The sequence below is a fragment of the Piliocolobus tephrosceles genome, chromosome 14, assembly GCF_002776525.5.
Source record: "Piliocolobus tephrosceles isolate RC106 chromosome 14, ASM277652v3, whole genome shotgun sequence".
In the NCBI taxonomy this organism is placed as follows: Eukaryota; Metazoa; Chordata; class Mammalia; order Primates; family Cercopithecidae; genus Piliocolobus; species Piliocolobus tephrosceles.
Genome location: NC_045447.1, coordinates 106500819 through 106528357, shown reverse-complemented (window position 1 = coordinate 106528357; position 27539 = coordinate 106500819). Strand labels below are relative to the sequence as shown.

General features: G+C 52.9%; 1 protein-coding gene across 4 annotated transcripts; it reads right to left on the bottom strand.

The window, feature by feature from the left end:
- Positions 1–1084: 1084 nt before the first annotated feature.
- SUSD3 (sushi domain containing 3) lies at positions 1085–27215 on the bottom strand. Of its 4 annotated transcripts, none has more exons than XM_023187792.2 (7): positions 27066–27204; positions 18412–18461; positions 17371–17484; positions 10608–10796; positions 8596–8743; positions 6994–7125; positions 1087–1680 (listed from the first exon to the last, which is right to left on the bottom strand). In XM_023187792.2, the coding sequence occupies exons 3-7, from the start codon at positions 17417–17419 to the stop codon at positions 1470–1472; spliced, it is 729 nt and encodes a 242-aa protein (XP_023043560.1). In that variant the 5' UTR covers positions 17420–17484; positions 18412–18461; positions 27066–27204; the 3' UTR covers positions 1087–1469. The 4 variants fall into 4 exon arrangements, with proteins under 4 accessions (XP_023043559.1, XP_023043560.1, XP_023043561.1 ...); XM_023187793.2 differs by lacking the exon at positions 27066–27204 and adding an exon at positions 22568–25158; XM_023187794.2 differs by lacking the exon at positions 18412–18461 and having other exon boundaries at positions 27066–27195.
- Positions 27216–27539: the final 324 nt, after the last annotated feature.

Below are 27539 nucleotides of genomic sequence, written 5' to 3'. Positions count from 1 at the left end.
TTTGAGACGGAGTTTCACTCTTGTTGCCCAGGCTGGAGTGCAATGGCGCCATCTCAGGTCACTGCAACCTCCGCCTCCCAGGTTCAAGCAATTCTCCTGTTTCAGCCTCCCAAGTAGCTGGGATTACAGGTGCATGCCTCCATGCCCAGCTAATCTTTGTATTTTTAGTAGAGACGTGGTTTCATCACATTGGTCAGGCTGGTTTCACACTCCTTACCTCAGGTGACCCGCCCACCTCGGCCTCAAAAAGTGCTGGGATTACAGGTGTGAGCCACCGTGCCCGACCAAAATTAATCACCTTTTATAAAATTTCTTAAAGACAAGTGATTGGGTTAAAGGTGACTGTAATGCTTGAACCCCGGAGGCGGAGGTTGCAGCGAGCCAAGATCGTGCCACTGCACTCCAGCCTGGGCGACAGAGTAAGACCTTGTCTCAGAAAAAAAAAAAAAAAGAAGGTGACTGTGATGGTTGTAAATTGTGTCTGCCAATTGTCTTCTCACCAGTCAGCACTCTTCCCACCTAGCAGTGGAGTCCAACTCTCCACCTCTTGATTAGAAGGCCCACTTGACTCCCAGTGAACAGACACAGCAAGACTTCTGAGGCCGGGACCTGAAAGGCAAAATGGCCTCCACCCGGTGCTCACATTGCAACTCCACCTTGAACACTGGCTGCCATGTTGTGAGGAAGCCCAGGCCACGAGGCTGCCATGTGGGGGTGCTGTGGCTGTGAAATAAAATCTTAAGCCCCACTGACTGACTGAATGGACCTGTTTTGGCCAAGGAGACCTGGCCATGACTAAGACAGGTCAGTCACGCCTCAGTACACTCCTTCCTCACTCATCAATACCAGATTTTTTTCTTCAGAGTTGAACAGAAACTAGCCCTGAAAACAAACAAAAAAAGGGAAGTCTCCTCTGCAGACTCTAACATCAACCAACCTTTATATTTTTCAGTATTAGATATAATTATGTAGTTTTACTTCACACCTCTCATCTGCACTTTTACAGACAACAGATGCAGAGCCCTCCATGGGTCCTCACTTGGAAGCGGCACGTCCTGTGGAGGAAGATGTTGAGGTAGCCATCTGTAGTTGCTGAAAAGAAGTTTATTGCTATTTTCTTATGTTATTATACAAAACTAGATTTGCTTAAAACATGTCCCAGTCTCTTTAAAGGAATACTAGTTAGTGGGAGGCCACAGCTGGTAAATTACCCTCAGTAGTAGTTTCAAGTAGTCCATAACTATAAAACTCGTTACAGCCAGGATATGTCGGAACAGAACACTCCCGCTGGGGTCCTCAGCCTTGGATGTCAGCTCGGCCCCCCAAGGGGTCCCTACACCTGGAAGCTGATTCCACTCATTAGTCTCGAGCTGGATGCATGTGGAGTTCATGTGGAGTTGCAGCTGACTGGCTGGTGGGGTGAGCCTGGCCTCCCAGTGTGGAGCACGGGCGCCAGCCTCACTGCACGGTCACCCTAGGGCATATGCTGCAGGCTTTTGTGGCATTCCTGTGGCCAGCACAGAGGCAGGCAGGGGCTGTCTGGGGTTCGCCATATGCACCATCACCTGGGCTTGGGGCGAGCTGGAGGAGCCACTGAGGCTCAGAGCTCTGGGGATTCCAGGGTCCTTGTCCACGCTGCGGGTCACACTGGCCAGCTTGCTGGTGCTCTCAACATAGTCTCTGTGGAGAGAGGAGGCATGAGTTGGCAAAAGAGTGTAGATAGGGTTTAACCCCCAACTCCATACCTTCCCAGGTACCCAGGCCCTGGGCCTTCAGTGGGCCTGGGGCAACGGTTGACCTGAGCACGGGGGAGCTCGCTTCCTCCTGCCAGGAGCTGCCCTGCACCCTGAGCTGCACAGAGGCCATTCCCTCTCCCTGCTGGGCCCTGTGGGCAAGTGGCTCCTTCATCCACACAACCAGGGCGTGGCCCAGGAGTCAGACACTTGCCCTCTGAGGTGTGGGCAGGGATTTCCTGGGACTGTGAATTCAGAGTATGCAGAAACCACCAGGAACCCCGCTGCCTGGCCAGGGCTTGGGACGCCCCAGGCAGAGAAGGGACGCTGGGGCGCAGGAGGTCAAGGGGAACACACCTTCCCCCCTGCCAGGCCTGCCTCTTTGGTGGCCAGGAGCTGGATCACCCACCTGCTCCACCCTCCGTCCTCTCGTGGCTCTCCCACCCCCCAGACAAAAACCAAGCCATTCCCCAGGCTGACCAGACCTTGGCCCTGCCCCATCTCCAGCTTCCACACACACTGGCCTCTGCTCCATGTGGGCTGCCTGGCGGCTCCCACCTCCAGCCCTTTGCCCTTTCTTCCTCTCAGGGGCTATCTCTCTCCCCTCCCAAAGCAGGCTCTCTTAGTCCTTTCACTTCCGGCATCACCTCTTCCAGGAAGCCTTCCTGGACCACAGCTCCCACCCACAACTAATTCTCAGAAAAACTCTAGCAAGTAGTAGGAAATAAGAAATGATCTGCTTATGCAATGAGTAAAGTTAAAGAATCAGTAACTGGTGGAGACAGAAGGCAGCTTCGGGGAGCCAGGAGCCAGATTGACTTCACCCAGCCTCCCGTACTGGTTGTGTGGGAGTCTACACCAGTTTCTTCATCTGCCTGGTTCTTCACCTGGAAAATGGGATAATAGTAGTACCCACCCCTAGGTGAAAAGAGTTAATATTTGAAAGAGTTCAGAACAGTGCCTGTCACATTGCAACTGCTGAGAAGTACTTACGAAATAAAAACAAGGTCAAGAGGCAAACCTCACCTTGCTCAAGGAAATTTACCATCTATGGAGGTAGCCTGGGCCCTGCCTGAGGGGTGGGCAGTCCCAGAACAGGCATATCCTGAGGATCCTGCCTGGGAGCCGGGGGCCCAGGGCTGGGGACTCAGGGAACTCTGCCTCCATTGGCTGCGTAGCCCTGGGCAGGACCTGGCTTCTCTGAGTCCCCACGAAGCTGGGCTGAGTGCTCGCGGTCCCCATGTGTGACAGAGCTCCGGGAAAGGACTCTGCCCGAAGGGTCCCCCTCCTGACCCCCCTCAGCCTCACCACCACTTCCTGCCTCTTGAGCTGACTATCAGAGTCCCCCAAGCCGGCCTCCTCCAGCCTCTCACAGCCCTGTCAGGGTGCCTCCCTCCCGCCCTGGCTGTCTCACTCCCCCGGGGAGGTGAACACAGCTCTGTACACAGATCTGTGGTCACCCTTGGACAGGACGCGCGCGTCCGACCACATACTGCGCAAGTTCCTGCAGTGGAAGAGACAGTGTCTGTGGTGCTGGGACCAGGCAGACGTGCGGCCCCAAACAGCACCCCTGGGAGCCCCTCTGGCCAGCAAAGCCCCTGCAGCAGCAGCAGCAGCTGTGGCTGCCATCATCCCGGACACCATGTTGCCTTGAGAGGCAATTATTCATTCCCCCATTCCATGGGCACTTTTCCCAGTTATGACACAGGATGATGTGGTCTCAGTGCTGTAATGGGGAGTGGGATCACAGGTGGGGCAATGGAGGAGCTCTGAAACTGGCTTTGGATGTCTCACTACCCAAAAGGAAAGGCATTAGCCACCATGGCCCCAACAAAACTAAAATAAAAAGGAAAGGGGCCAGGCATGGTGGCTCACACCTGTAATCCCAGCACTTTGGGATTACACTTTGGGAGGCTAAGATGGGTGGATTGCTTGAGACCAGGAGTTCGAGACCATCCTGGCCAACATGGTGAAACTCCATCTCTACTAAAAATACAAAAATTAGTTGGATATGGTGGCACGCGCCTGTAGTCCCAGCTACTCGGGAGGCTGAGGCAGGAGAATTGCTTGAACCCAGGAAGCGGAGGTTATAGTGAGCCGAGATAGCACTACTGCACTCCAGCCTGGGAGACTGCACTCCAGACATAGTGAGACTGTCTTCAAAAAAAAAAAAGAGGAGCTGGGCATGGTGGCTCACGCCTGTAATCCCAGCACTTTGGGAGGCTGAGGTGGGCAGACCATGAGGTCAGGAGATGGAGACCATCCTGGCTAACACGGTGAAACCCTGTCTCTACTAAAAATACAAAATATTAGCCAGGCATGGTGGCGGGCGCCTTTGGTCCCAGCTACTCGGGAGGCTGAGCAGGAGAATGGTGTGAATCCGGGAGGCAGAACTTGCAGTAAGCTAGATCGCACCACTGCACTCCAGCCTGGGCGACAGAGCGAGACTCCAGCGTGGGTGACAGAGCGAGACTACAGCCTGGGCGACAGAGCGAGACTCCATCTCAAAAAAAAAAGGAAAGAGGCCTAATAAATTGATAGCCAATCGATGGGTCAGGTGCCCTCCCACAACACATGGAACAAAACATTAGGAGGTAATTCAGCAGAGAAAACGAGAAAATGACTAATGCCAGCAACGGCACTGGTGAGCCAAGGCTGGAGAAAACATTCTTCCTTGACATTCATCGAAGAAATGCTGACGGAAACCACCCACACAACTTGTAGCTACTGTCAGAAACAAATGATAAACAAATGGTCAGCACTCAGTGATGATGCAGTTACCAGAAAAACATGGCCACACTCACTTGTACCAGAGCTCCCAGGGAAATAATGTGGTCATAAAATACTCAGACTGTTGGGCCTAAACAATCGAGTCCTAGGATCACCCCCAAGAGTTGTGGTCTTGAAAAATAAAAGCAGCACTAAGCAAAAAGACACTGACCACGCCTGGCCACTCAGCAGGGGAGGGTCTAGCAGATGTTGGAAGCTTTGGAATAATGCGCTGCTGTCAGGAATGATAGCCTGGAGGCCTCAGACCACCATGGTGACCTGGAACGTGTTGCTAAGTGCAGAAGTCTCAATGGCAGCATTTCTGCTACATCTGTGTTGATGTAATACATACCTGAAGCGCCAGGAAAGGAGACAGAAAGGTGAATTCCTTCCCTGTAGGTGTTGGCTAGACCCAGCACGGTGTGTGCAACCCAGGGCCGCACAGATCACCACCTCCTGTGCCTCAGTTTCCCTGTCTGCATAAGTTCGTAAGAGTGGCAACGACACTAACAGCCAGTATTCACTGAGCTCTCCCCCTGGGCCTGGCGAGAGAGGCACACATCTGGACTCAGGTAACCTCAACAACTGGAAAGGGTGAGCGCTACTGCAATCCTCACTTTACAGGTGAGGACACCGAGGCATGGAGCTGTCACAGTCATACAGTGACGCCACGAGGGCTGGGACCAAGTGCAATGCAGCCTCGAAAGGCTCCAGTGGGAGGGCCTGAAGAAAGGGAACACAAGCTCAATGATGTCATCTCGATGGCTTCCCGGACCCCGGCGTCTAAGTGCTGTTCTCCACCCAGAGAAACAGGGCTCCAGGAGCAGCGGCGAACCGCAGAGCTGGGCACAGAAAGCACGAGATGGGCCTGGAACATCTTGTGCAAAGCAGGCAGCACTCACACACTGATGGGGATGGATCAGGACACAGGCCATGGCTTGGCAGAGCTCCCACTGCTGAGAACAACTGGAGCCCACAAAAAGTGTGCTTGAAAATAATGCGGGGGAAGGGGCATGAATGAGGTGGCCTGGCTGAGCTGGTGACCGTGAGAACGGGAGGCAGGGACAGGAGATCCGTGACAATATTCTACTTTTGTGTATTTGTGAACTTTTCCCAAAATAAAAGTTTCAGAAAAGAATATTCATGAGTTCATGTGATGCTAAAACAACAAAACAAAATCGAAAGGAAAAAAAAGGGAAGAAAAAAACAGCTCATCCTCATCCCTGATAGAAGGAATGTCAGAAGTGCAACAGAATTAACAAAGTCACCATTCTGTCATGCCCAAGGCAAGAGCAGATCTGGCAGGATCACCCTTGCACGCTGAGACCACGAGTCGGAGGAAGCTGAGACAGCGGAGGGACGCTTGCAGAGCCCCTTCCTCAGGCTCTGACAGTGGAGGGATCTGGGGGGCTTTGCCTCAGCCAAGAGACCCCATTCCATGTGGCCTGTTGGGGCAGCCTGGTCCATGTCTGTGACCTACACACTCAGCCCTGCACCAGAAGTGCACAGCTGGACCTGGTCACACAGAAACCCCAGACAGATCCAGACAGGAGCCTCTGCATGGGACCACCGGCCTGGAGCCCTCAGAAGACACCACCATGAAAATCTGAAGGCCCATACCAGTTTAAGGAGCCCAGAGACCTGGGAGCTGAGTGCTGCCTGTGATTAGGGACCAAAGGGTGGGCACGCTCAACGCTGCTCACCGCACTGAGACGTTCTCCACTCGACAGGCCACATGCAATCGGTATTAGATTTCTGTTGGTTTTTATTTTTTTGGGGACAGAGTCTTGCTCTGTTGCCCAGACTGGAGTACAATGGTGCAAACTTGGCTCACTGCAGCCTCCGCCTCCTGGGTTCAAGTGATTCTCCTGTCTCTGCCTCCCGAGTAGCTGGGATTAAAGCCACACGCCACCACCCAGCTAATGTTTGTGTTTTTAGTAGAGATGGGATTTCACCATGTTGGCCTGGCTGGTCTCGAACTCCTGACCTCAGGTGATCCTCCCACCTTGGCCTCCCAAACTGCTGGGATTACAGGTGTGAGCCACCACGCCCGGCCAATCAGTATTAGATTTCTGGACTCAGAAAAAGAATGTCCTTGTATTGGTTCAGGGCAAAAAAAAAGTATGTGTGTATTGAGAGAGAGAGAAAGGAGAGGGAGAGAGCACAGGAGGGAGAGCAAGTGACTGAAGCTCAGGGCAGAGCCCCGCTGGGTGTGGGTGGAGGGAACACAGGTGTGTAGAAGCTTCAGCTTCCCTGGAGGGTGGACCCTCCAGATGAAAACAATCCGGGGGGCAATTCTGAGCCCTAGAATGTTAGTCAGGACAGAGGGCTGCAAGGACCCCCAGCCTCTTGTTTTAGAGATGGGAGTTAAGGTTCTGGGTGGGCCAGGTGTTCTCAGGCTCTCAGCGTGTGGGAGCAGCAGGTGGCCCGGGGCCTGACCCAGCTGGACCCCTTGTCCCCCAGCATGCCCCCCACCCAGATCCGGGCTCACGTGGTGAAGCTGTGGTTGTCGTGCGCCTGGCTGGACCCGCTCACGGGTTTGTTGAAGTGCTTGAGGCCAAGGTATGCGGCCTGCACTGTCTCCAAGTCCTCATCTCTCAGCTGGGACCACAGCTGGGCTGACCTGGAGGAGAGTTTGGAAGGAAGGACTCTGAGCATGCACGTGTGTCCCTGACAGCGGAGAAAATGGGCTCCATGTAGGCCCACGGCACCGTCTGCAGGACCAGCGCAGGCTGGCAACCTCTCAAAGAGCTGGGCAGTGGATGTTTTAGGTGCGGTGAGACACACGATTTCTCCCACAGCTAAGCTCTGCCACTGCAGCCCAAAAGCAGCCACACACCAGGAGACGATGAACATGGCTGTGTTCCAATAAAACTTTACTTACAAATACAGGTGGTGGGCCGGGCGCGGTGGCTCAAGCCTGTAATCCCAGCACTTTGGGAGGCTGAGACGGGCGGATCACGAGGTCAGGAGATCGAGACCATCCTGGCTAACACGGTGAAACCCCGTCTCTACCAAAAAATACAAAAAACTAGCCGGGTGAGGTGGCGGGCGCCTGTAGTCCCAGCTACTCCGGAGGCTGAGGCAGGAGAATGGCGTAAACCCGGGAGGCGGAGCTTGCAGTGAGCTGAGATCCGGCCACTGCACTCCAGCCTGCGCGAGAGAGCGAGACTCCGTCTCAAAAAAAAAAAAAAAAACACAAATACAGGTGGTGGGAAGTTCTGAGGCTGGACAGTGCTAATGGCTGCACTACATCGGGAACATACTTAATGCCACTGAACTGTAGACGTTAAAAAGGTAAGTTTGATGTACTGATATTTTACCACAATAAAAAATAAAAACAAAAAATAATAAATTACCACGGGGAAAAAACCTGACAGAGAGCTGGACTTCGCTGGTGGGCTGTAGCTAACCAGCCCTCCATCTGCAGTGACAGCGACTCCCCCTCAAGGCTTAGGGGGCGTGTGTGGCAGCCCCGCAGGCCGTTAACACAGCAGAGTGCATACTGCATATGTGTGCAGGTTTAAGAATAAAACAATCCCAGCCTGGCCGCGGTGGCTCACACCTGTAATCCCAGCACTTTGGGAGGCAGATCACTGGGTGGATCACCTGGTCAGGAATTCGAGACCAGCCTGGCCAACATGGTGAAACCCCATCTCCACGAAAAATACAAAAAATTAGCCAAGTGTGGTGGTGCGTACCTGTAACCCCAGCTTCTAGGAAGGCTGAGGCAGGAGAATTGCTTGAACCCAGGAGGCGGAGGTTGCAGTGAGCTGAGATCATCCAGCCTGGGCAATAGAGCAACACTCCATCTCAAAAAAAAAAAAAAAAAAAAACAATTCCCCATGAACCCATGGCCTGGCCTAAGAGCAGGGCTTCGGAGGCCCACATGCTCCCCAGCTGTGATGCTGCCCGTAGCTGTTGCAGGGGCCAGGAGCAGCACTTGGTGAGACACAGGCTCAGAGCAGTGGTAGGAATGGGTGCGTGCCCTGAGGGCAGTGCTGGGGTTCCCATGAAACACTCTGCCCTTTCCTCCTCCCATGGTGCCAAGAGGCACCTCCCAGGAGGACCTTGAGACCATGAGGCCACGTACCTGTCGAAGCGCTGCTGCTTACTCTTCTTCACGCACTTGAGGAGGCAGCAGGTAAGGAAGGCCATGGACATGAGCAGGATGATGGCGCAGCTCACGATGGAGGCAATCACGGCCACCCTGAAGCCAAAGGTCTCGTGTGGTGGCACCACTGTGTGGGAGACAACCATAGCTCCTGGGTGAGGTTTGCCCAGATCTGCCTGGCCCAGGGGTTGGGGATCTCAGGGGTGGTAGGGGCAGGGACTGGGTGTGGACAGGGCCTGGGCAGCCCTCAGTGAGCCCCGTTGCATGGTAAGGTGGCAGTGAGGTGCTGGGGGCTGAGGCAAAGATCTGTGCTATATTTGGAGGTGGGGCTATCAGAGAAGACTCTCCCCAAGAAGCAGGTATTTGAGCAGGGTGTATAAGAGTATGCAGAGTAGCTAATTAAAGTGGGTATTTGAGCAGGGTTTTGCAGGGTGTGTAGGAGTATGCAGAGTGGCTAATTGAAGGGGGTATTTGAGCAGGGTTTTGTAGGGTGTGTAGGAGTTTGCAGAGCAGCCAATTAGAGAAGCTCTGGCAGCGAGTTCAGAGTGATGGCCTCCGTGGCTCCTATCCAATGGAGTCCTGCCTGAGGTATGAAGGAAGGGCAGGGCACAGAGAGGAGGTGACACAGACAGTGCTGAGGGGGCCTTGCCCAGTCCATGGTCTGGGTTCTCACAATGCCCCAAGGTGGTGACATACTTCAGGGGGCCTATATTCCTTCTCACGTCACTTTCCAGGAAGGCCCAAAATACTATTTATCTGCTGTGGAACCTTAGCTATGCTCCAAACACTAGTTCCATCCGATTCTACTGGACGTTCTGGCTAAAAAAGGCCCCAGAATCCTAATTTGAACAACACCATGTACTCCCCCAGTAGGGGGCATGGCCCTGTCCCCTGGTCCCCATTTCCCATGCTCCCTAGTGGATGCTGGCCACCCAGAATGGAGACTACATTTCCCAGTGGTCACAGGACCATGTTCTGGCCAGTGGAGGATAAGAAGTGATGTGGGACAACTTCTAAGAACCTTTCCTGAGATACTGGGGCCTGCCCTTTGGCCCCGGCGCCCCTCACCCCATAACAGCTGCCTGGAACACAGCTGCTGCTACCTTGAATCATGAGGCTGAGGGCATGCCCAGCAGAGCCATGCCAGGAAATGGGCCTGGCTCCCACTGCCATGGAGCCCACACAGGCCTGCCTGCCCACCCTGAAGGTTGAGCTCCATCATGGTTAATCCTAGCATTTTGGGTTTTCTGCCTCTCAAAATCTAATCCTCACACTCGCATTCTCAGAGAATCACCTAGCACGTGAACATTTTAAAGGCTCTGAGAAGTCCTGCAGCATAAAAACCCAGAATCTGCCAAACTGTATTTTGACTCTGAGCCCTTTTCATGCACAAAACACATGAACATAATACACATGGCTTCATTCTGGAAGTGTCATTCTGGGCACTGAAAAGGGACTACCTTATGGACCCTCCAACACCTTTACAACAAATACAACCAGAAAACCATCTTCTCCCACAGACTGGGAGCTCCAGGGCCAGGCACATCATGACCTTCTGTGTTGCCAGTACTTAGCATTCCTGATACATGAAATATCCTATTAAAGTTTGCCATGTTCACATGTACATGAATGAATGAATGAATGAACATAGTTTCCTGCTTAACAGATGAAAACGTGCTGGCTCAGAGAGCTTGCGCAGCCTCTTGCCAGTGAGGGGCTAAGTCAGTAGCAGAGCCAGGATTGGAGTCCCGCTGCTAGGCTTCAGGTCCACGCTGCCAACATGGCACTGGGAGGGCTGAGGGCCAACAGTTGGCTGCTGATATGTAAGCAAGCTGTCAGTGTTGGGAACGGGATCCTACACACTGGCCCAGCCCTTGTGAGTAGACACCCATGCCATCCCCACCCATGCCATCCCCACCCGTGCCATCCCCATGACAGGATTTGGGGCCATCCCCCACCCCCAGAGCTACCGAGCTGAGAGGGGTCCTTACGTTTGCACACTGGAGACCCTGAAGACCACTCAGCGATGCTCCCCTTCCAGGCGCAGGTGAGGAGCCCGGACCCCACCATCTGGTGGTTGGAGGGGCAGTGGAACATGAGCACGGTCCCCACGGAAGCACCATCGCCACGAAGGACTTGGAAGGTGGCTTGCGGGGGTAGCCGCAGCTGAGCGCAGGTGCCTGGGGAGAGAGGCAGGTGTGAGGCATGGGGGTGGGCACGCAGGGCGGGGCTGGGCAGGACCCTGGAGGGAGGAGTTGGCACAGCATTGGGGAGCACAGGGGCGGGGTGCGGCTCCAAAGGCCATTGGACGCTCTAGAAGTCACATGGGGTCATCCAGACCCAGGGACAATGCAGAGCTGTATCCCACCAGGAAGTACACTCTAGACGTTGAGGATTGGAGCGTTAAAAAAAAGAAACACACGTTAGAAGACAATAAAAGCAAATATACCTTCCCTGAGACACTGAGGCATGGCCTTTGATTATGACCTAAACACAGTTCCAAAGGCAGAAATCAGAACAAAAAAAAAGAGGGACAGAGAGAGAGCAACAGATTTGACTGCATACAAGGCAGAAAGCAAAAGCTTCTGAGGCTCCCTAATAACGGAAAACAACCAACTCAGGTGAAAAATTCGGGAAAGGATATTTGGAAAGCACAGGACAAAGGTTGGTTCGACAGTCTTAATTTATAAGGAGGTCTTACACATCAATGAAAACTGAATTTTCCGTTTAAAAAAAAAACACAAGTTCTAATGTGTGAACAAGCAATTCGCAACGACACCAATGGCCCACAGTCATGAAAAATGCAGACCCACAGGCAACTGAGGAAATGCTGATTCAAGGGAGAGCTCATTTTTCCTGCGTCAGTGAGGAGAAGGCAAAAAGAAAACAATGTGCAAGTTGGCATGGCCTGGGAAGCCCTGTGCCCGGGCTGGGGTACAGATCCAACCTTTCTGCAGAGCATTTGGTAAATTCGTTAAGCACCTTATGTTGCATATGCACCCTCAGCCACAGGAAATAAGAATCTGCTGGCCGGGCACGGTGGCTCACGCTTGTAATCCCAGCACTTTGGGGGGGCCGAGGCAGGTGGATCACCAGGTCAGGAGATTGAGACCAGCCTGGTCAACATGGTGAAACCCCATCTCTACTAAAAATACAGAAACTAGCTGGGTGTGGTGGTGCATGCCTGTAATCCCAGCTACTTGGGAGGCTGAGGTGGGAGAAATGCTTGAACCAGGGAGTCGGAGGTTGCAGTGAGCTGAGATCACACCACTGCACTCCTGCACTCCAGCCTGGCGACAGAGCAAGACTCCGTCTCAAAAACAAAACAAAACAAAAAGGATCTGCTGCCAAGATTACGGGGAAGCCCACCTCAGAACCATACATAATAGAGAAAGGCTGAAACAACCCACGTCTCCCGCAGAAGGGATGATTTCCTCACCCAGGTCCATCCAGACAGTAAAATACCAGGGAGCACTTACAGTGATGTTCTCATTTTGTTTTTTTTTTTTTTTAAACGGGGTTCCCCCCCGTCCCCCCGGGTGGGGTGCGCAATGGCGCGATCTCAGCTCACAACAACCTCCGCCTCCCGGGTTCAAGCGATTCTCTTGCCTCACCCTCCCGAGTAGCTGGGATTACAGGAGTGTGCGACCACGCCTGACTAATTTTTGTATTTTTAGTAGAGACAGGGTTTCACCATGTTGGCCAAGCTGGTCTCGAACTCCTAACCTTGTGATCCGCCCGCCGTGGCCTCCCAAAGTGCTGGGATTACAGACGTGAGCCACCATGCCCGGCCAGTGCTGTTCTTAAATAAGGACACAGAGATGCTCTGGATGCAGCAGCAATCAAGAATTTTCATAAAATTATAATGACGACAACAGCTGGGACTGAGAAGATTACTGTGGCTAGATGCCGTTGCACCTGCCTTACATGTGCCATCATCTATCGGCACAGCAGCCTACCCAAGAAGACAAACCGTGCAGAGGGTCTTACGACACTTTCTGCAGTCACACAGCTCTTATGCTGAGGGAAGACTTAGAACCAGACAAGGAGGCTCTGGTCTAACTTCACACACATTCATACACACACACAATGCATATGAGTTGTCATGCTATGCATGTATCCGCAGCTGGTTACTTTTCACAGCAGTGAAGTGTTTCATTGTGCAGATGGGCCTCAGTGTGTGTCCCTGTTCCCTGCATCTGAGTTGCCTCTGGGTTTCAGGGATGTTCAGTGAAACTGCTAAGACATCCTCGAGCAGGTTTCCTGGTGTCCAAATGCAAGAGGATCTTCCTCCTGCTTATCTGGTATGTCCTGATTTTTGGGCATTGACAGTGGACCGCTGGTGCGTCACAGGTAAAGAACAGGGACAGGCCGGGCGCGGTGGCTCACGCCTGTAATCCCAGCACTTTGGGAGGCCGAGGTGGGCAGATCACGAGGTCAGGAGATTGAGACCATCCTGGCTAACACGGTGAAACCCCGTCTCTACCAAAAATACAAAAATAATTAGCTGGGTGTGGTGGCGGGCGCCTGTAGTCCCAGCTACTCAGGAGGCTGAGGCAGGAGAATGGCGTGAACCCAGGAGGCGGAGCTTGCGGTGAGCTGAGACTGTGCCACTGCATTCCAGCCTGGACAACAGAGTGAGACTCCGTCTCAAATAAAAAAAAAAAAAAAAAAAAAAGAATAGGGACAGCAGGCTGTGCTGATTCATGGCATGTGCAGAGGCAGAGACTGACCGGAGACAGCAGTGGTGAGGGGCCATCTAAACATCTGTGTGTCTGTCTCCCTCCGCACAGGCAGAGACGGACACCCAGAGATGGGGGTGATGGCGGGGCCAAAAACTGGGGCATGTGGAGTCTGAGGGACTCCAATATTCCACAGTGACCTGCTATGACCTTCCTCTGTCCTCTGTGTGCTGTGTCTCCAGCCAGGACCATGCCCTGGGTGCCAGGCATGGAAGTCCTACTGCCCACCGAGCCTGAGATGAGACTTAGCCAAACCTGCTCACCATGTGGCTTCTCCTATTATAACTTCAATTTAAATCAACAGTCCCTCCATCCTTCAGTTGCTTGGGCCCCAAACCTTGAAATCTACTTCCTCAATCCACAACCAATTCGCCAGCAAACTCTGTGGACTCTAATTTTAAAATGTTTACCAAAGACATCTGAGGTAGGCTGCATACCATCCCCCAGATTTATTCACGTCCACCCAGGAACAGTCACGTGGGCTGGCTGTGTGCCCAGGCAAGGTCTTCATCTGTGAGACCTATCACTCCATTTCTTACCCCACATCTGAATTCACAAGCCCATCTAGGGGGAAACTGAGGCTCAGAGAGGTCCCGCCACCCCTTGCCCCAGCCATGTGTGCCACGGCTATTAATGGGCATCAGCAGAGCTGGGCTTCAGGCCAGGCCCGGAAGTCTGGTCTGGGATCTGGCAAAAGTGGAGGTTACCAGAGACTCCGTGCCATGGCAGTGACAGTGAAGGATGGCATTTGGCTGTAGCTGGCCAGGTCACATTGACCTACTCCCCAGCAGCACCCAGTGGCCCCCCTGCCCCTGGCCTCTGCATCACTGAGGACCCCAGGGCCTTAACAAGCTGAGATGCTGAGGGTGAGTGTGGAGGCAGGGGTGGCCCTCAGCAGGGGTTGAGGCAGACATGCCCCACCACTTTGGGAAGGTCAGGCTACACTGCTTCTGCCCTGAGGACACTTGCTAGTAAGGGAGGAAGAGGTGTGGGAGGGGCTTACGGTTTGTATACTTTTCTGGGAGGGATGGGGGAGGGACTGATCGAACACAAACAACACTGGGGGCCTAATGGGTGCCGTACTGCGTTATAGCCCTATGAGGAGGGCGGTCTACCCCTAGCTTACAGATGGGGAAACTGAGGCACAGCAAAGCTCAGTGGCATGCCCAAGGTCACTCAGCGGGAAGGTGGCAGGGATGGAACTGGGACCCAGCACACTGTGTCGGGAGCCCCACCTGATGGCCAAGCCCGGGGGTAGCATCTGCCCATCTCACCTCATCCTGGGCAGCTTCCACTCTAGTTCCCACTCCCGGCTGCGGATGCCTCTAGGAACCCTTCTCTCCATTCCAGAGTTGCAGCTGGAAATGTGATCACCACTGAAAACTACATTTCCCAACCTGCCCGCCAGGGAGCTGTCACGTGACTGAACCTGGCCAATGAGGTGTGAGCATAGATGCTGTGCCAATTCTGCATTGGGGAGTGTGATGGTTAATACTGAGTGTCAACTTGGTTGAATGGAAGGATGCAACGTATCGTCCCTGGGTGTGTCTGTGAGGGTGTTGCCAAAGGAGATTAACATTTGAGTCGGTGGACTGGGAGAAGCAGATCCACCCTTAATCTGGTGGGCACCATCTAATCAGCTGCCAGTGAGGCTAGACTAAAAGCAGGCAGAGGGACGTGGAAGGACTAGACTGGCTCAATCTTCTGGCCTCCATCTTTCTCCCATGTTGGATGCTTCCTGCCCTTGAACATCAGACTCTAAGTTCTTCAGCTTTTGGATTCTTGGACTTACAGCAGTGGCTTGCCAAGGGCTCTCGGGTCTTTAGCCACAGACTGAAGGCTGCACTGTCTTCTCTACTTTTGAGGTTCTGGGACTCGGACTGGCTTCCCTGCTCCTCAGCTTGCAGGCAGCTTATTGTGGGACTTCACCTTGTTATCGTTTGAGTCAGTATTCCTTAATAAACTCCCCTTTATATATACATCTATCCTATTAGTCCTGTCCCTCTAGAGAACCCTGACTAATACAGGGAGCAAAGATGGCAGACGTGTGAAGGGGCAGACCAACCTCTTGGATTCTAAGAAGAGACAGAAATAAACTCCAACTGGAGTTAGGCCACTGTTTTTTTGTGGATTTGTTAAGTGGACTGGCTCAAATCTGATACAAAGCTTCAGCAACACGTCTCAGCCCAGTGCCCTATTTAGCGCTTGGGATTCTGCCTGGCCCACTCCTTGGGGCCCCAAGGTGACAGTAAAAAGTAGGAATATCAGCAGCAACAGTAATAATAATAGAAGGAAGAGTAATGCCCAGGCTCTCCTCTGTGCTGAGCGCTTCAGCAGCTGTTGGGCGACAGTACATAAACGAACACACGGGGTCCAGCCTGTGGGGCTCCTAGGCCACCTCCACCACACACATTTGGGGGCCCAGGCAAGGGAGCCTGCCCCGGCCTCAAAGTCAGCACAGCTGTTGTGCCCACCTTGGACTGGAATGTGGAGGAAGGTGGCTGTGCCTGGCACACATGAGGGCAGGAGCCACGTTGTCCTTGGAAGAACTGCGTCCCCCATTCTGCAGGCCCAGAAACCACGGCTCAGGGACACTGAGGTCACATAACCAGTTTGTGGTTCTGCCAGGGTCAACCGCAGCCACCTGGCTCTTCATCCCCGGGCTGTCCCCATCCTTTCTGCCCCTTCAGTATCTGGGGAAGGCCAGCCTCTGGCCTGGGCAGGGTCATTCTGACTGCCCCCTGTCTATGCATACATCCTCAGCATTCGCACAGCTACTAACAATAACAATACATGTATGGATGGAATAGTTTGTTCAAGAGCACCCCGCATTCCTTATCTGCATTATTACAGACAAGGCTCAAAGAGGTGGACGCACCTGCCCAAATGCCCACTGATAGCAGGGAGGGAGCCACCACTAGGTGCAGTGTCTAAGATTCTTACATTTGTAGCATATATGTAATAGGAGATTTGTATCTTCTCTACATAAACAGCACTTAGATACTAATAAGCCAATGACAAAAATCACAACAAAATGGAGAAGTTAGAAAAGAAAGACAAATGGCTTGGCCAGGCACGGTGGCTCATACCTGAGAATCCCAGCACTTTGGGAGGCTGAGGCAGTGGATCAGTTGAGGTCAGGAGTTCGAGACTAGCCTGGCCAACATGGTGAAACCCCATCCTTACTAAAATACAAAAATTAACTGGGTGTGGGTGGCACATGTCTGTAATCCCAGCTACTTGGGAGGCTGAAGCAGGAGAATCACCTGATCCCAGGAAGCAGAGGTTGCAGTGAGCCGAAATTGTACCACTGCACTCCAGCCTGGGCAACAAAGTGAGACTCCATCTCAAAAAAACAAAAACAAAAACAAAAACAAAAAAAAAGGAAGAAGTAAAACAATCTCCATTAGATGACATGATTTTGTATATATGTAGAAAAGCCTCAGAAATCCACTAAAAGCTATTATAAATAGAAATGAGTTCAGCAAGGTTGTAGAATACCAGGTCAACATACAGAAGTCAAACGTATTTCTGTACAGTAGCAGGGAGCAAACTGAAAATTAAGAAAAACATTTTATACAATAGCATCAAAAAGAATGTTATAAATTTAATAACAGAAATGCAAAACATAACTCTGAAAACTACAAAACGTTGTTGAAAGAAATTAAAGACCTAAATAAATGGGAAAACATCCCATGCTCATGGATCAGAAGACTTAATATTGCTATGATGGCAACATATTATGGTCATCCCTCCTTATCCTTGTTTTCACATTCCATGGTTTCACTTACTGGTGGTGGTTCCACAATCAGAAAATAGTTACCTCACAACAGCTGTGCTTTGGGGCCATTATTAAGTAAAATGAGAGTTGCTTGAACACAAATACTGCAGTATCAGGGGATGTGATAACCCAGAGGGCTACTAAGTGACTGACAGCAATCCCAGGCGGGGTGGAGCGGGATGGGTGAGATTTCGTCAAAATACCCAGAGTGGCTCACAGTGTAAAACTTACAAATTATTTCTGGAATTTCCCATTCCATCACAAGGCCTATGTATTGCATCTCACTTCATCTCATCATGTAGGCATTTTATCATCTCACATCATCACAAGAAGGGTGAGTACCGTCTATTAAGATATTTAGAGAGAGAGAGACCACATTCACATTACTCTCATTACAATATATTGTTATAATTGGTATAACTTTTTACTAGCTATCATTAATCTTTCACTGTGTTTAATTTGTAAATTAAACTTATCATGGTTACATGTGTTTAGGAAAAAAAACAACGTATATAGTATCTGAAGTTTCAGGCATGCACTGAGGGGTCCTGGAATGTATCCCCTTGGATACATTGTATCTACTATATGTATTGTATCTACTATATTCATTGAATCTACTGCATTCATTGAATCTACTGTATTCATTGAATCTACTGTATTCCTCAAACTGATATACAGATTCAACAAAATCTTTATCAGAATCCAGCTGCTTTCTTTCTAGAAATCAACAAGCTGATCCTAAAGCTCATATGGAAATGCAAAAGACATAGAATAGCCGAAATACTCTTGAAAAAGAACAAAGTTGGAGGGTTCACGCTTACCAATTTCAAAACTTATTACAAAGCTAGAGTAATCAAAACAGTGTGGTACTATCCTAAGGACAGACATAAAGGCCAACAGAATAAAACTGAGAATGTAGAAGTAAACCCTTACATTTACAGTCAAATGATTTTCAACAAGGGTACCAAGATAATTAAATGGGAAAGGAATAGTTTTTCAACTGATTGATGCTGGGACAACTGAAGCTGGACCCCTAGCTCATACCATATACTAAAATTAACCTAAAATGAATCAAAGACCTAAAAGTAAGAGCTAAAACTATGAAACTCTTAGAAGAAAACAGAGGGGAAAATCTTTGTGAACTTTGGCAATGGTTTCTTAGGTCTAACACCAAAGACAAACACTAAAAGAAAAATAAAAACAGGACTTCATCAAAATGAAAAATGTTTGTGCTTTAAAGGACACATTCAATAAAGTGAAAAGACAACTTACCAATAGGGAGAAAATACTTGCAAATCATGTATCTGATAAGAGGCATGTGTCTAGAACATATAAAGAATTATTACAACTCAATTATAATAAGACGACAACATTTTAAAATGGCCAAAGGATCTGAACAGACATTTCTCTGAAAAAGATAAGTTAGCAGCCAATAAGCACAAGAAGATTCTCAAAATTATTAACCTTCAGGGAAATACAAATCAAAACCATAAAGAAGTCTGTCAAAAAGACAGGCAATGCCAAGGGCTGCTGGGCGCGGTGGCTCACGCCTGTCATCCCAGGACTTTGGGAGGCCAAGGTAGGTGGATCACTTGAGGTTAGGAGTTTTGAGACCAGCCTGGCCAACAGGGTGAAACTCTGTCTCTACTCAAAATATAAAAATTAGCCAGGTGTGGTGGTGGGCGCCTGTAATCCCAGCTACTTGGGAGGCTGAGGCAGGAGAATCACTCGAACCCGGGAGGCGGAGGTCGCAGTGAGCCAAGATTGTGCCACCGCACTCCAGCCAGGGCAACAGAGTGACTCCATCTCAAAAAAAAAAAAAAAAAAAAATCGACTGGCGTGATGGTAGCACGTATCTAGGAATGTACAAAAACTACTCAGTTCTATGATTTAAAAAGGTAAATTGTATGGTATGTGAATTATAGCCCGGTAAAGTTGTTTAAAGAATCAGGGGGAAAATATGTCAATTAAAGAAATGTACATTTAAAACTGAAGATACTTGGCCTGGCACGGTGGCTCACACCTGTAATCCCAACACTTTGGGAGGTCGAGGCAGGCAGATCATGAGGTCAGGAGTTTGAGACTCGCCTGACCAATATGGTGAAAACCTGTCTCTACTAAAAATACAAAAATTAGCTGGGCATGGTGGCGTGAGCCTGTAGTCCCAGCTACTTCAGAGGCTGAGACAGAAAGAATCCCTTGAACCTGGGAGGTGGAGATTGCAGTGAGCCGAGATCATGCCACTGCACTCCAGCCTGGGCGACAGAGCAAAACTCCATCTCAAAAAGAAAAAAAAAGCAACTGAAGATACTCTTTTTTTGCTTCTTATCTCTGTCAGGGTTAAAAAGACCAGTCATTCAGATTAGGGAGGCTGCAGGGGAGAGGTGCACAATTTCTAGGGGTGGTACACAGAGTGGGGAGGGCCTGAGGAGCTGCCCTGCCCTTCCGGGGGATGGAGCGGACAGTGGGCAGGACTGGAGTCAGCAGGAGGCAGAACTTCCCAGGGATGCTGGGTCGATGACAGTTGACAGTGAGCATTACCTGTGCCAGGTACAGCTCTAACCCCTGGCCTGGGCTATTTCCTATAACCCTGGACTGACTCTCGCTGGCCTTGGGTCACCTAGGCTCCCAGTGGCACGGCTAGGACTTGAATTCTGTCTCCAGGGTTGGGCTCTTCATCAACTAGCATGCTCCGCATCCGCAGACATCAGTGTAGGAATGAATGAATGAATACAAGAACAAATGAATGGAGGACTGGCAGCCTGACCTCACAGACAAGAGTCGTGATCAGCACTCCCCAAGGGCCAGAAACCACTTTGCTTTTTCAGGATCTTGAGATCTGGAAATGTACTGTCCTTCTGGCCAAGGAGGTGGCTATGGGATTCTGAAGCCCTGGCAGACACATCGGGGCAGCCACGGGCTTGCCACGTGGCCCCTTCTCCAGGGCAGCCAGGCGGCCAACACTTCCCAGTCCTTAATTTAGAGCTGCGACTTCTGCATTCCTCTGTGGCTTCCCAGTCCACTGTGGCCCTTGCAGAGAGGAGGCCCCACCAGCCATAGGTTTGGGAGTAGCCGTTGGTGGATGGGAGGGGAGGTTGGTGAGGGTGAGTGTACCCAGCACCCACAACAAGCATCTGGCTGAGTGTCTGCCCAGTGAGAAAATGAATGGATGAACGTGAATTCATTATTTAAAAATAAAACTATAACTTCATTAGAATAATGAGATGCCTGGGGGGGTGGACCAAGGGATGGAGACAGATGTGAGAAAGCAGGCACAGTGAAATGCGAAGGGTGGAATCGAGCTGGTGCATGTCCAGGCATAAAATTCTTTCAACTCCACCGCACGTTCAAAAGAAAAATGCTTGGGGAAGACCTTGAGCATCCCCACTGCTGACATGTAACTAATCCCCTGGGCACATCCCCTTCCCACCCACTGGGGTCCCAGGGAAGGGGCAGCCAAAGCACTCCCCATCCAGGACCCAGCCACTAACCACTGCTGAACCGTCTGGGCACTGGGCGCAGTGGGCACTCCACTGATCCTGGAGACTTATTCTACTGAGACTGTGTCACCGCGGGAACATAGCTTTCTCTCAAACAAGACAGATGTGACCACCAGGGCCTCCCATGCCCCCGAGATAGCCAGGCCCAGCTCTGGAGCCAGAGGACCTGAGTTTGAGGGTCGGCCCGGCTTTTCCAGAAGACCCTGGTCACTTCTCCACCTACAAATACCACAGTAGGCAGGGTGGGGCAAGGACTGGATGAAATGATGATCATCCCAGCAAGGCCACCTCCACAGCTGACCTCCTCTAAGTGTGTCTTAGAAGGAGCAGCTCCTCGGATGGGAGCGGTGGCTCACGCCTGTAATCCCAGCACTTTAGGAGGCTGAGGCGGGCGGATCACAAGGTTAGGAGATCGAGACCATGCTGGCTAACACAGTGAAACCCCATCTCTAGTAAAAATACAAAAAATTAGCTGGGCATGGTGGCGGGCACCTGTAGTCCCAGCCACTTGGGAGGCTGAGGCAGGAGAATGGTGAACCCAGGAGGCTGAGCTTGCAGTGAGCCGAGATCGTGCCCACTGCATTCCAGCCTGGGCAACAGAGCGAGACTCCATCTCAAAAAATAAAAAATAAAAAAGGAGGAGGAGCAGCCCCTGCCCCTGCCCGCCCACATGTTGTGCTGAGCCGGGTGGGGAGCTCATGACTAGCCATGTCTGAGGTTGACCAGTCGGCTCTCGCCTAGGCATGTCTGAGGTCGACCAAGGTCTTGTCTTGGTTCACACTTCATCTGTCAAAAGCCACATCCTGTGTTCTCAGCCGCCAGGCTCTGCTATAGTGAGGGCTCTTGTCCTCAGACAGCAACTGCAGGTAGTGGATTACATGTCAGAGTGAAAGGCATCAACAAGGGGGCAAGTATGGCCCCTTCCCAGCATCCCCAGAGCCTGTCCTGCCTGCATCACTGAGCCTTACAGACATGGGGAATAAACGGTGCAGTCGCCTGGGTGCGGTGGCTCACACCTGTAATCCCAGCACTTTGGGAGGCCGAGGTGGGCGGATCACAAGGTCAGGAGATCAAAACCATCTGGCCAATATGGTGAAACCCCATCTCTACTAAAAAAGTAAAAATTAGCGGGGTGTGGCAGCATGCGCCTGTAGTCCCAGCTACTTGGGAGGCTGAGGCAGGAGAATTGCTTGAACCGGGAGGCAGAGGCTGCAGTGAGCCAAGATCACACCACTGCACTCCAGCCTGGTTGACAGAGTGAGACTCTGTCTCAAAAAAGAAAAAAAAAGGTGAAGTCACCACCCACAACCAAAGAAAGGGACCAGCCAGCGCGGTAACACTGACCTACAAGAGGTCCGGGATGTGCTGTCAAATTAAAAACTCAAACAAAAGTATAAAACGATTTGGAGTACAAGCCCAGTACAATTGATGCCAGCCCCCTGACTGTACATGAGCAGAGAAGGATGGTGCCTGGTGGGGCTGGGGGGCCTTAAATGCAGTCCTGGCATCAGACCCTGCATTTCTAGCCAGCTGACCAGGAGGGTCTCATGCCCAGGTCCTGATGTAAGTGCACTGCTGGAATGGCTTTCCTTTCCAAGTCAAGCAGAGGGTTTGGGAAAGTAACTGGTAGGAGGGAGGGTAGGGTGAGTCCTCGCTCAACGCTCACAGCCCTGACCTGCCTCCTCAGAGCAGCCAAGAGGTCCAACCTCCTTTAAGCCCTCAGCCAAGAGGGCACAGGGAGGCAAAGTCATGTTCCTGTGGCCTCTGCTGCTGCAGAGGCCACAGAAAGAGAAGCCACTGACCGGGAATGCCCTGTCTTTGCCCCCAGTTGGGTGGGCAGGTTTCCTGGAAGGCTAATCAATAGGTTCCCAGGGTCTGATCCTGACAAGACCCTTCCCAGCAGCAGGTCCTGGACTTGGATTTCTCACCTGGCTCAGTCTCAACTTCTCCGTCTGCAAAACTGGTGACTTGCCCTCCTGGGGTCTGAGAGGAGCAGGACTGCCCTGTGGAGACCTTGGAACAGGATCCGGTGGACAGGATCACTCCCTAGGTCAGGGCTTGAGCAGCCCAGGACATGAGCCCCACTGGGACCCTGGGCCTCAATCCCCAAGGTCCATGAAACCCAGGAAAACTTCAGCCCTTAGTCCCTGATCCCCAAAGTCTGCAGTATACAGGGGACCTTCAACCCTCCAGGCCCCAGGGGGGTCTCCTGTACTCCTTTCCCGAGCCTGGGAGGTCAGGAAACACTTTCCCTGGGCTGGCTCCATTTTCCAGATGAGGAAACTGAGGCCCATAAACCTGCCCAAGGCCCCTGGCTGCACAATGGCCGTGCGAAGGCAGAAGCCTGGACTCCTGTCCCCTTGCGGTAGCCCTTTCCACAGGATTCACAGCGAACTCACAGCCAGGATGGGGCAGGCAGGCAGCACAGTGCCAGGAGCTGTGGTCTACGAAGTCTCTACCTGCACCCAACTCCCAGGGGCATTCCAAGAAATCACCAAGGCCTGAGGATGGAGCTGGTGGATCACCCTTGTCTCTAACCGCCACACAGCCAAGTCCTGCTCACACAGAGACTCCAGGACTCCCAGGGGACCCAGGGCCACCCCTTGCTGCCTCCCCATGCCTGGTGCCTGAGAGGCAGATCCCACCTGTCCCCTCCCCTGCTTCAAATACTCATGAACTCTCAGCTGCTCGCAGACGGCCCTCCTGTGCCTGATCCCTGCAGGGGACCCCGCACCCCAGCTGTCTTTGAGGATGTCTCTTCCCTAAAGCTGGAGGCAGAGGCCTTGCCTCCCTGGATCTGTCCTGCCCTCCAGCCCCACCCTACCTGCCTGCTGTTCCCCAGCCCTTGGTTGTGGCTGCCCTTGATCTGCCGGCCCAGTGCTGGGGCATTTCTCACTTGGCACCCTTTAGATCCCTTTGCATGTAAATCTTAAAGGAGAGGGAAAAACAACAGAAACCCGATTTGATGCAAACAAGATACAAAATCAAACACATGAGGCCCTGCCTGGCCCTCCCACGGCTCAGGGGCAGGTGGAGAGGGCCAATGGGTACCTCAGGGGCACACCTGTGGGATGCCTGAGCGGCCCTCAGCCCACATGCCGCACCTGCGCCTCTGCCTGGCCACCTACTGCAGCTGCGCTTCCTCCCTCCCTGGCCTTATGTACGGAGGCGGGCAGGCCTGACCGGGTGGGTCCTCATCCTCCCAGCCCATGAGGCCAGTCAGGCGTCTGAGAACAATCCGTACTTGTTAATCTTTTATCTAGAACCTTGGACCCCAGGTCAGCCCTTCCATCCTCCCTCCTGAGATTCGCCACACAGCCCCTATACCCTGACCTTGCCTGCTATGGGACCAAGTAACTATGCTCCCGTTTATGCTGGCTGAAGCTGTGGGAGAGAGAACACCCAAGTGACAGAGGCAGGCTGTGGACCCAGTCTCACCTAGACTCGATCCCCACCTGCCAGTGAGTCCGTGTGACCTCGATCTGGATCTCAGTTCCCCCAAATGTGAAACAGGAACCTTCAGAGGAATTTCTCAGAGTTTAAAGGGGGTGACTTGTGCACACAGAGGTGCTTTGAGAACAGGACCCCCAAGACCCTGGCAGTGGGGACAGGGCCTGGCCCCAACACTACATGTGGGTGGCCCACAGCCCTGGTTGTATGTCTTCAGGTAAGTCAACTGCCCTCTCTGAGCCCATCTCCACCTGGAGGGTGGGCACTGCAGCCTTCCATCTCCAGGCTGAGCAGCAGGGTGGCCTTAGGACGTGGAAAGCACACAATCCTCCAGAACACAGCTGCGCTAATTCCAATGAGGAACGTGTACCCCCCCACATCCCTGGTGGAACACCGAGGGCCCGGGAACCTGTGTCTTCTACCAGCAGCTCTGTCAATGCCGATGGGTGGCAGGAGGCCATAAACAGGCATCACGGGGCGTGTCCGCCTCGCTTTGACTTACACAGGCATTCACGGGGTCTCAATTTCTCCTCTGTAAAACGGACACAGTTCAGTTCTGGAGCAGGAGTTTTGGGGTGAAGCCAAGAAGGCCCCGGCAGAGCACGCCTCCTGCTACCGCCCCCTCCAGGCCCTTCCAGGGATGCCGGGGGGGTTACCTACAGCCACTGGAACCCTGCTTTCCTGGACAGTCTCCCAGATCAGGGAGTGCTGGGGCTGACCTGGGAGCAGGGCCAGGGGCCAGTCATACAACAAACATGATAAACTCCTACTCTGAGCCAGTCTCCCCCGCACCCTGCCCTTCTCCCAGGGCACTCATGGGAGATGAGGGAAGCCCACTTCCTGCCTCTCAGGACGAGTCTGTCTGCACTCCTTACTGTGCTCTTCGTATCTACTCTAGGAAAGCCAGTGGTAATGGTCCCATTTTAAAGATGGTGGGAAAAACACACACGCCCATGCTATGTTTTTGGTTTTTGTTTTGTTTTGAGACAGAATCTCACTCTGGTTGCCCAGGGTGGAGTGCAGTGAGGCGATCACAGCTCACTGTAGCCTCGAACTCTGGGCTAAAGCAATCCTTCCACCTTTCAGCCTCCAGAATAACTGGGACTACAGGCACATGCCACCATGCTCGGCTAATTTTTTTTTTTTTTTTTTTTTTTTTTTTGTAGAATGAGGTCTCGCTATGTTACCCAGGTTGGTTTCGAGCTCCTGGACTCAAGCAATCCGCCCGCCTCAGCCTCCCAAAGTGTGGGATTAGAGGCATGAGACACCACTCCTGGCCAGTGGTGTTTTAGTGTCAAATCCTCTCCAAAGACTCCCAATCCCCTAGCCTCTCACTTCACAGCACATTTCACAGATTAAGAAACTGAGATCTCCTGGCAGGAAGGACAGTGATGGAGTCCGGATGATGGCATCATCCCTGCACCAGAACGAGTATCCTCCCTGGGCTCCACTGGGCCTGTCCACAAGCTTGGGGGCAGGTATACAGTGGGGAAACTGGGGAACATGGGGAAACTGAGGCACAGAGGTGCAGCGACTCACCCCAGGTCACAGCGGGGATTCTAACCCAAAACTCCAACAAGGGAGCCAGTGCCTGGGAAGTGGTCATGGTGGTCAGAGGCAGAGCCAGGGCCAGGGAGGATGAACAAGAGCACAGGGTGCCAGACTAAGCTCCATTCCCAGCACAAATTCCAAGGCAAACAACCTTTTGTATGCAAATATGCCAGAGCCTCCGGATACTCCCTGGCCTTGGGCTGACCTTGGACAAGTCAAAGCTATCCAAAGGGCATTGGCACCCACTCCTCCAGGTTGTTGTGCCAGTAGAAGGGGCTCCTCAGGCAGTACCAGGCCCTGGGCAGGCCTTGCTCAAACACAGGAGCAAAAGTGCTCATCACCCCAACACCAAATTAGGGACTCTGGACATTAGGCTGCCAGAGAGTCAAACTAAACAAACCAAATCCACCAGCGCCAGGAACAAGTCTCAGCGCCCACTTTGCTTAGTTGCGGAGCTCTGCTGGGTGAATTAGCTCCCCGAGCCGCAGTTTCCCCATCTGTGAGAGGAAGCCAGCCTCCTGCCACCTTCCTGCCAGTTCCCTGGGGCTGCAGGCTGACAGCGTGACCTGGTCCAGCCCACCCCACTCCGGGCTTCAGCTTCCTTCTGCGCAGAGCCTTAGCCCCGCAACGCCTGAGACGGCCAGGACCCTCAGGCCTAACGCTGGTGGGTAGTGGCCAGGGAAAACAACTTTTGGGATATCTGAGACCCAGAGTTCCGGTTTGGTTCCATCTCTACAAGGGTTAGACTTTAGAATCATTCAAGGAGCAGGGCCAGCATTCGAACCCCGGAGCCTTGGGCACGGGAGCAGAAAGCTCTTTAAGCACATTCTTGAATTCAAACACTTAAAAGTAAAATAAAAAGCAGCCTCTCTTCCTTCCGGAGGCCTCTGAGCCTCGGAGACAGCCGAGGCGATCCCAAGCCTGGCCACAGGATGACCTCGGACAGCCACTCCCCTCTCGCAGGCTCAGTTTCTCCATCTGTAAAGTGGAGCTGCGGTGGTCACCAAGGAATCGTGAAGATGACACCTCCCTCAGGCGCAGAGAGGGCTCCCGGCTCCCCCCTCCCGCCTTCGCGCCGCCCGCCCGCCAGGTGAGGCCGGTTTCGACTTCCCCCGGAGGGGCGCGGAGGGGTCCGGAGCCTGCGGCGTGGAGAGGCTTGGCCGGCCGCGGTGTCCGCAGGCGCCCGGGACCAAGGCGCGGCGGCAACTCGGGAAGGGGCGCGCGGGCTGCTGCTCGCTGCCAGGCTTCGGCTCCGCTAGGGCGCCTGTTGGGCTGGCGGAGGGTCGAGGAGGTTCATACTCCGGGCAGATCGCGGCTGTGGCCCCCACCCACGGCTGTGCGGCCCCGCGACCCCCTCCCCTCGGCTTTCCCGTCTGTGAAATGGACGCAGAGGCCCGCACGCGGCCACGCGGCCTCAGCCCTCACCTGTGCGGTTCCCTGGGGCAGGCGTGGTGACCCCGGCCCGCCCCCGGGGCCTCGCCTTGCCACGGAGGGTGGCGACCGCCCCGCACATCCTGCGCGCTCCGAGGCGCTTGGCGGGGTCTGCCAGGGCAGTGAGCCCGGCTTGTGGGGGCGGGACCTGGACCTGGGTGAGGGGCGGGACGCAACAAGCCCCGCCTCCCGCGCCCGCCCAGGGGCGGTGCCATGCAACTTACAGACCACGCCCACACTTCGGACTGGGACCGAGGTCCGGGCGGGGGCGGGGTCCCCTGGGGAGCCCGAATACCCAGTGGGCCAAGCCAGCCGGCCCGAGCGGAAAGTGTTGCTCCTACGGGGCGTTGCACGCGCGGCTACCTCTGCCTAACACCCTTCCCCCATCCCGCCCTGTTCTCACCTCCATTCCTAGTGTGGTTTTTCCATGCGCTTCTATGTTTTTATTTTTTGAGCAGGATTTTGCCT

Coding starts and splice junctions, on each gene's coding strand:
- SUSD3 (XM_023187791.2), bottom strand. CDS start 27,153: ATGTGCGGGGCGGTCGCCACCCTCCGTGGCAAGGCGAGGCCCCGGGGG. Junction 8,744..10,607: donor AGGGTCTCCAGTGTGCAAAC/GTAAGGACCCCT, acceptor TCTCCCACACAG/TGGTGCCACCACACGAGACC. Junction 7,126..8,595: donor AAGCAGCAGCGCTTCGACAG/GTACGTGGCCTC, acceptor ACTCTCCTCCAG/GTCAGCCCAGCTGTGGTCCC.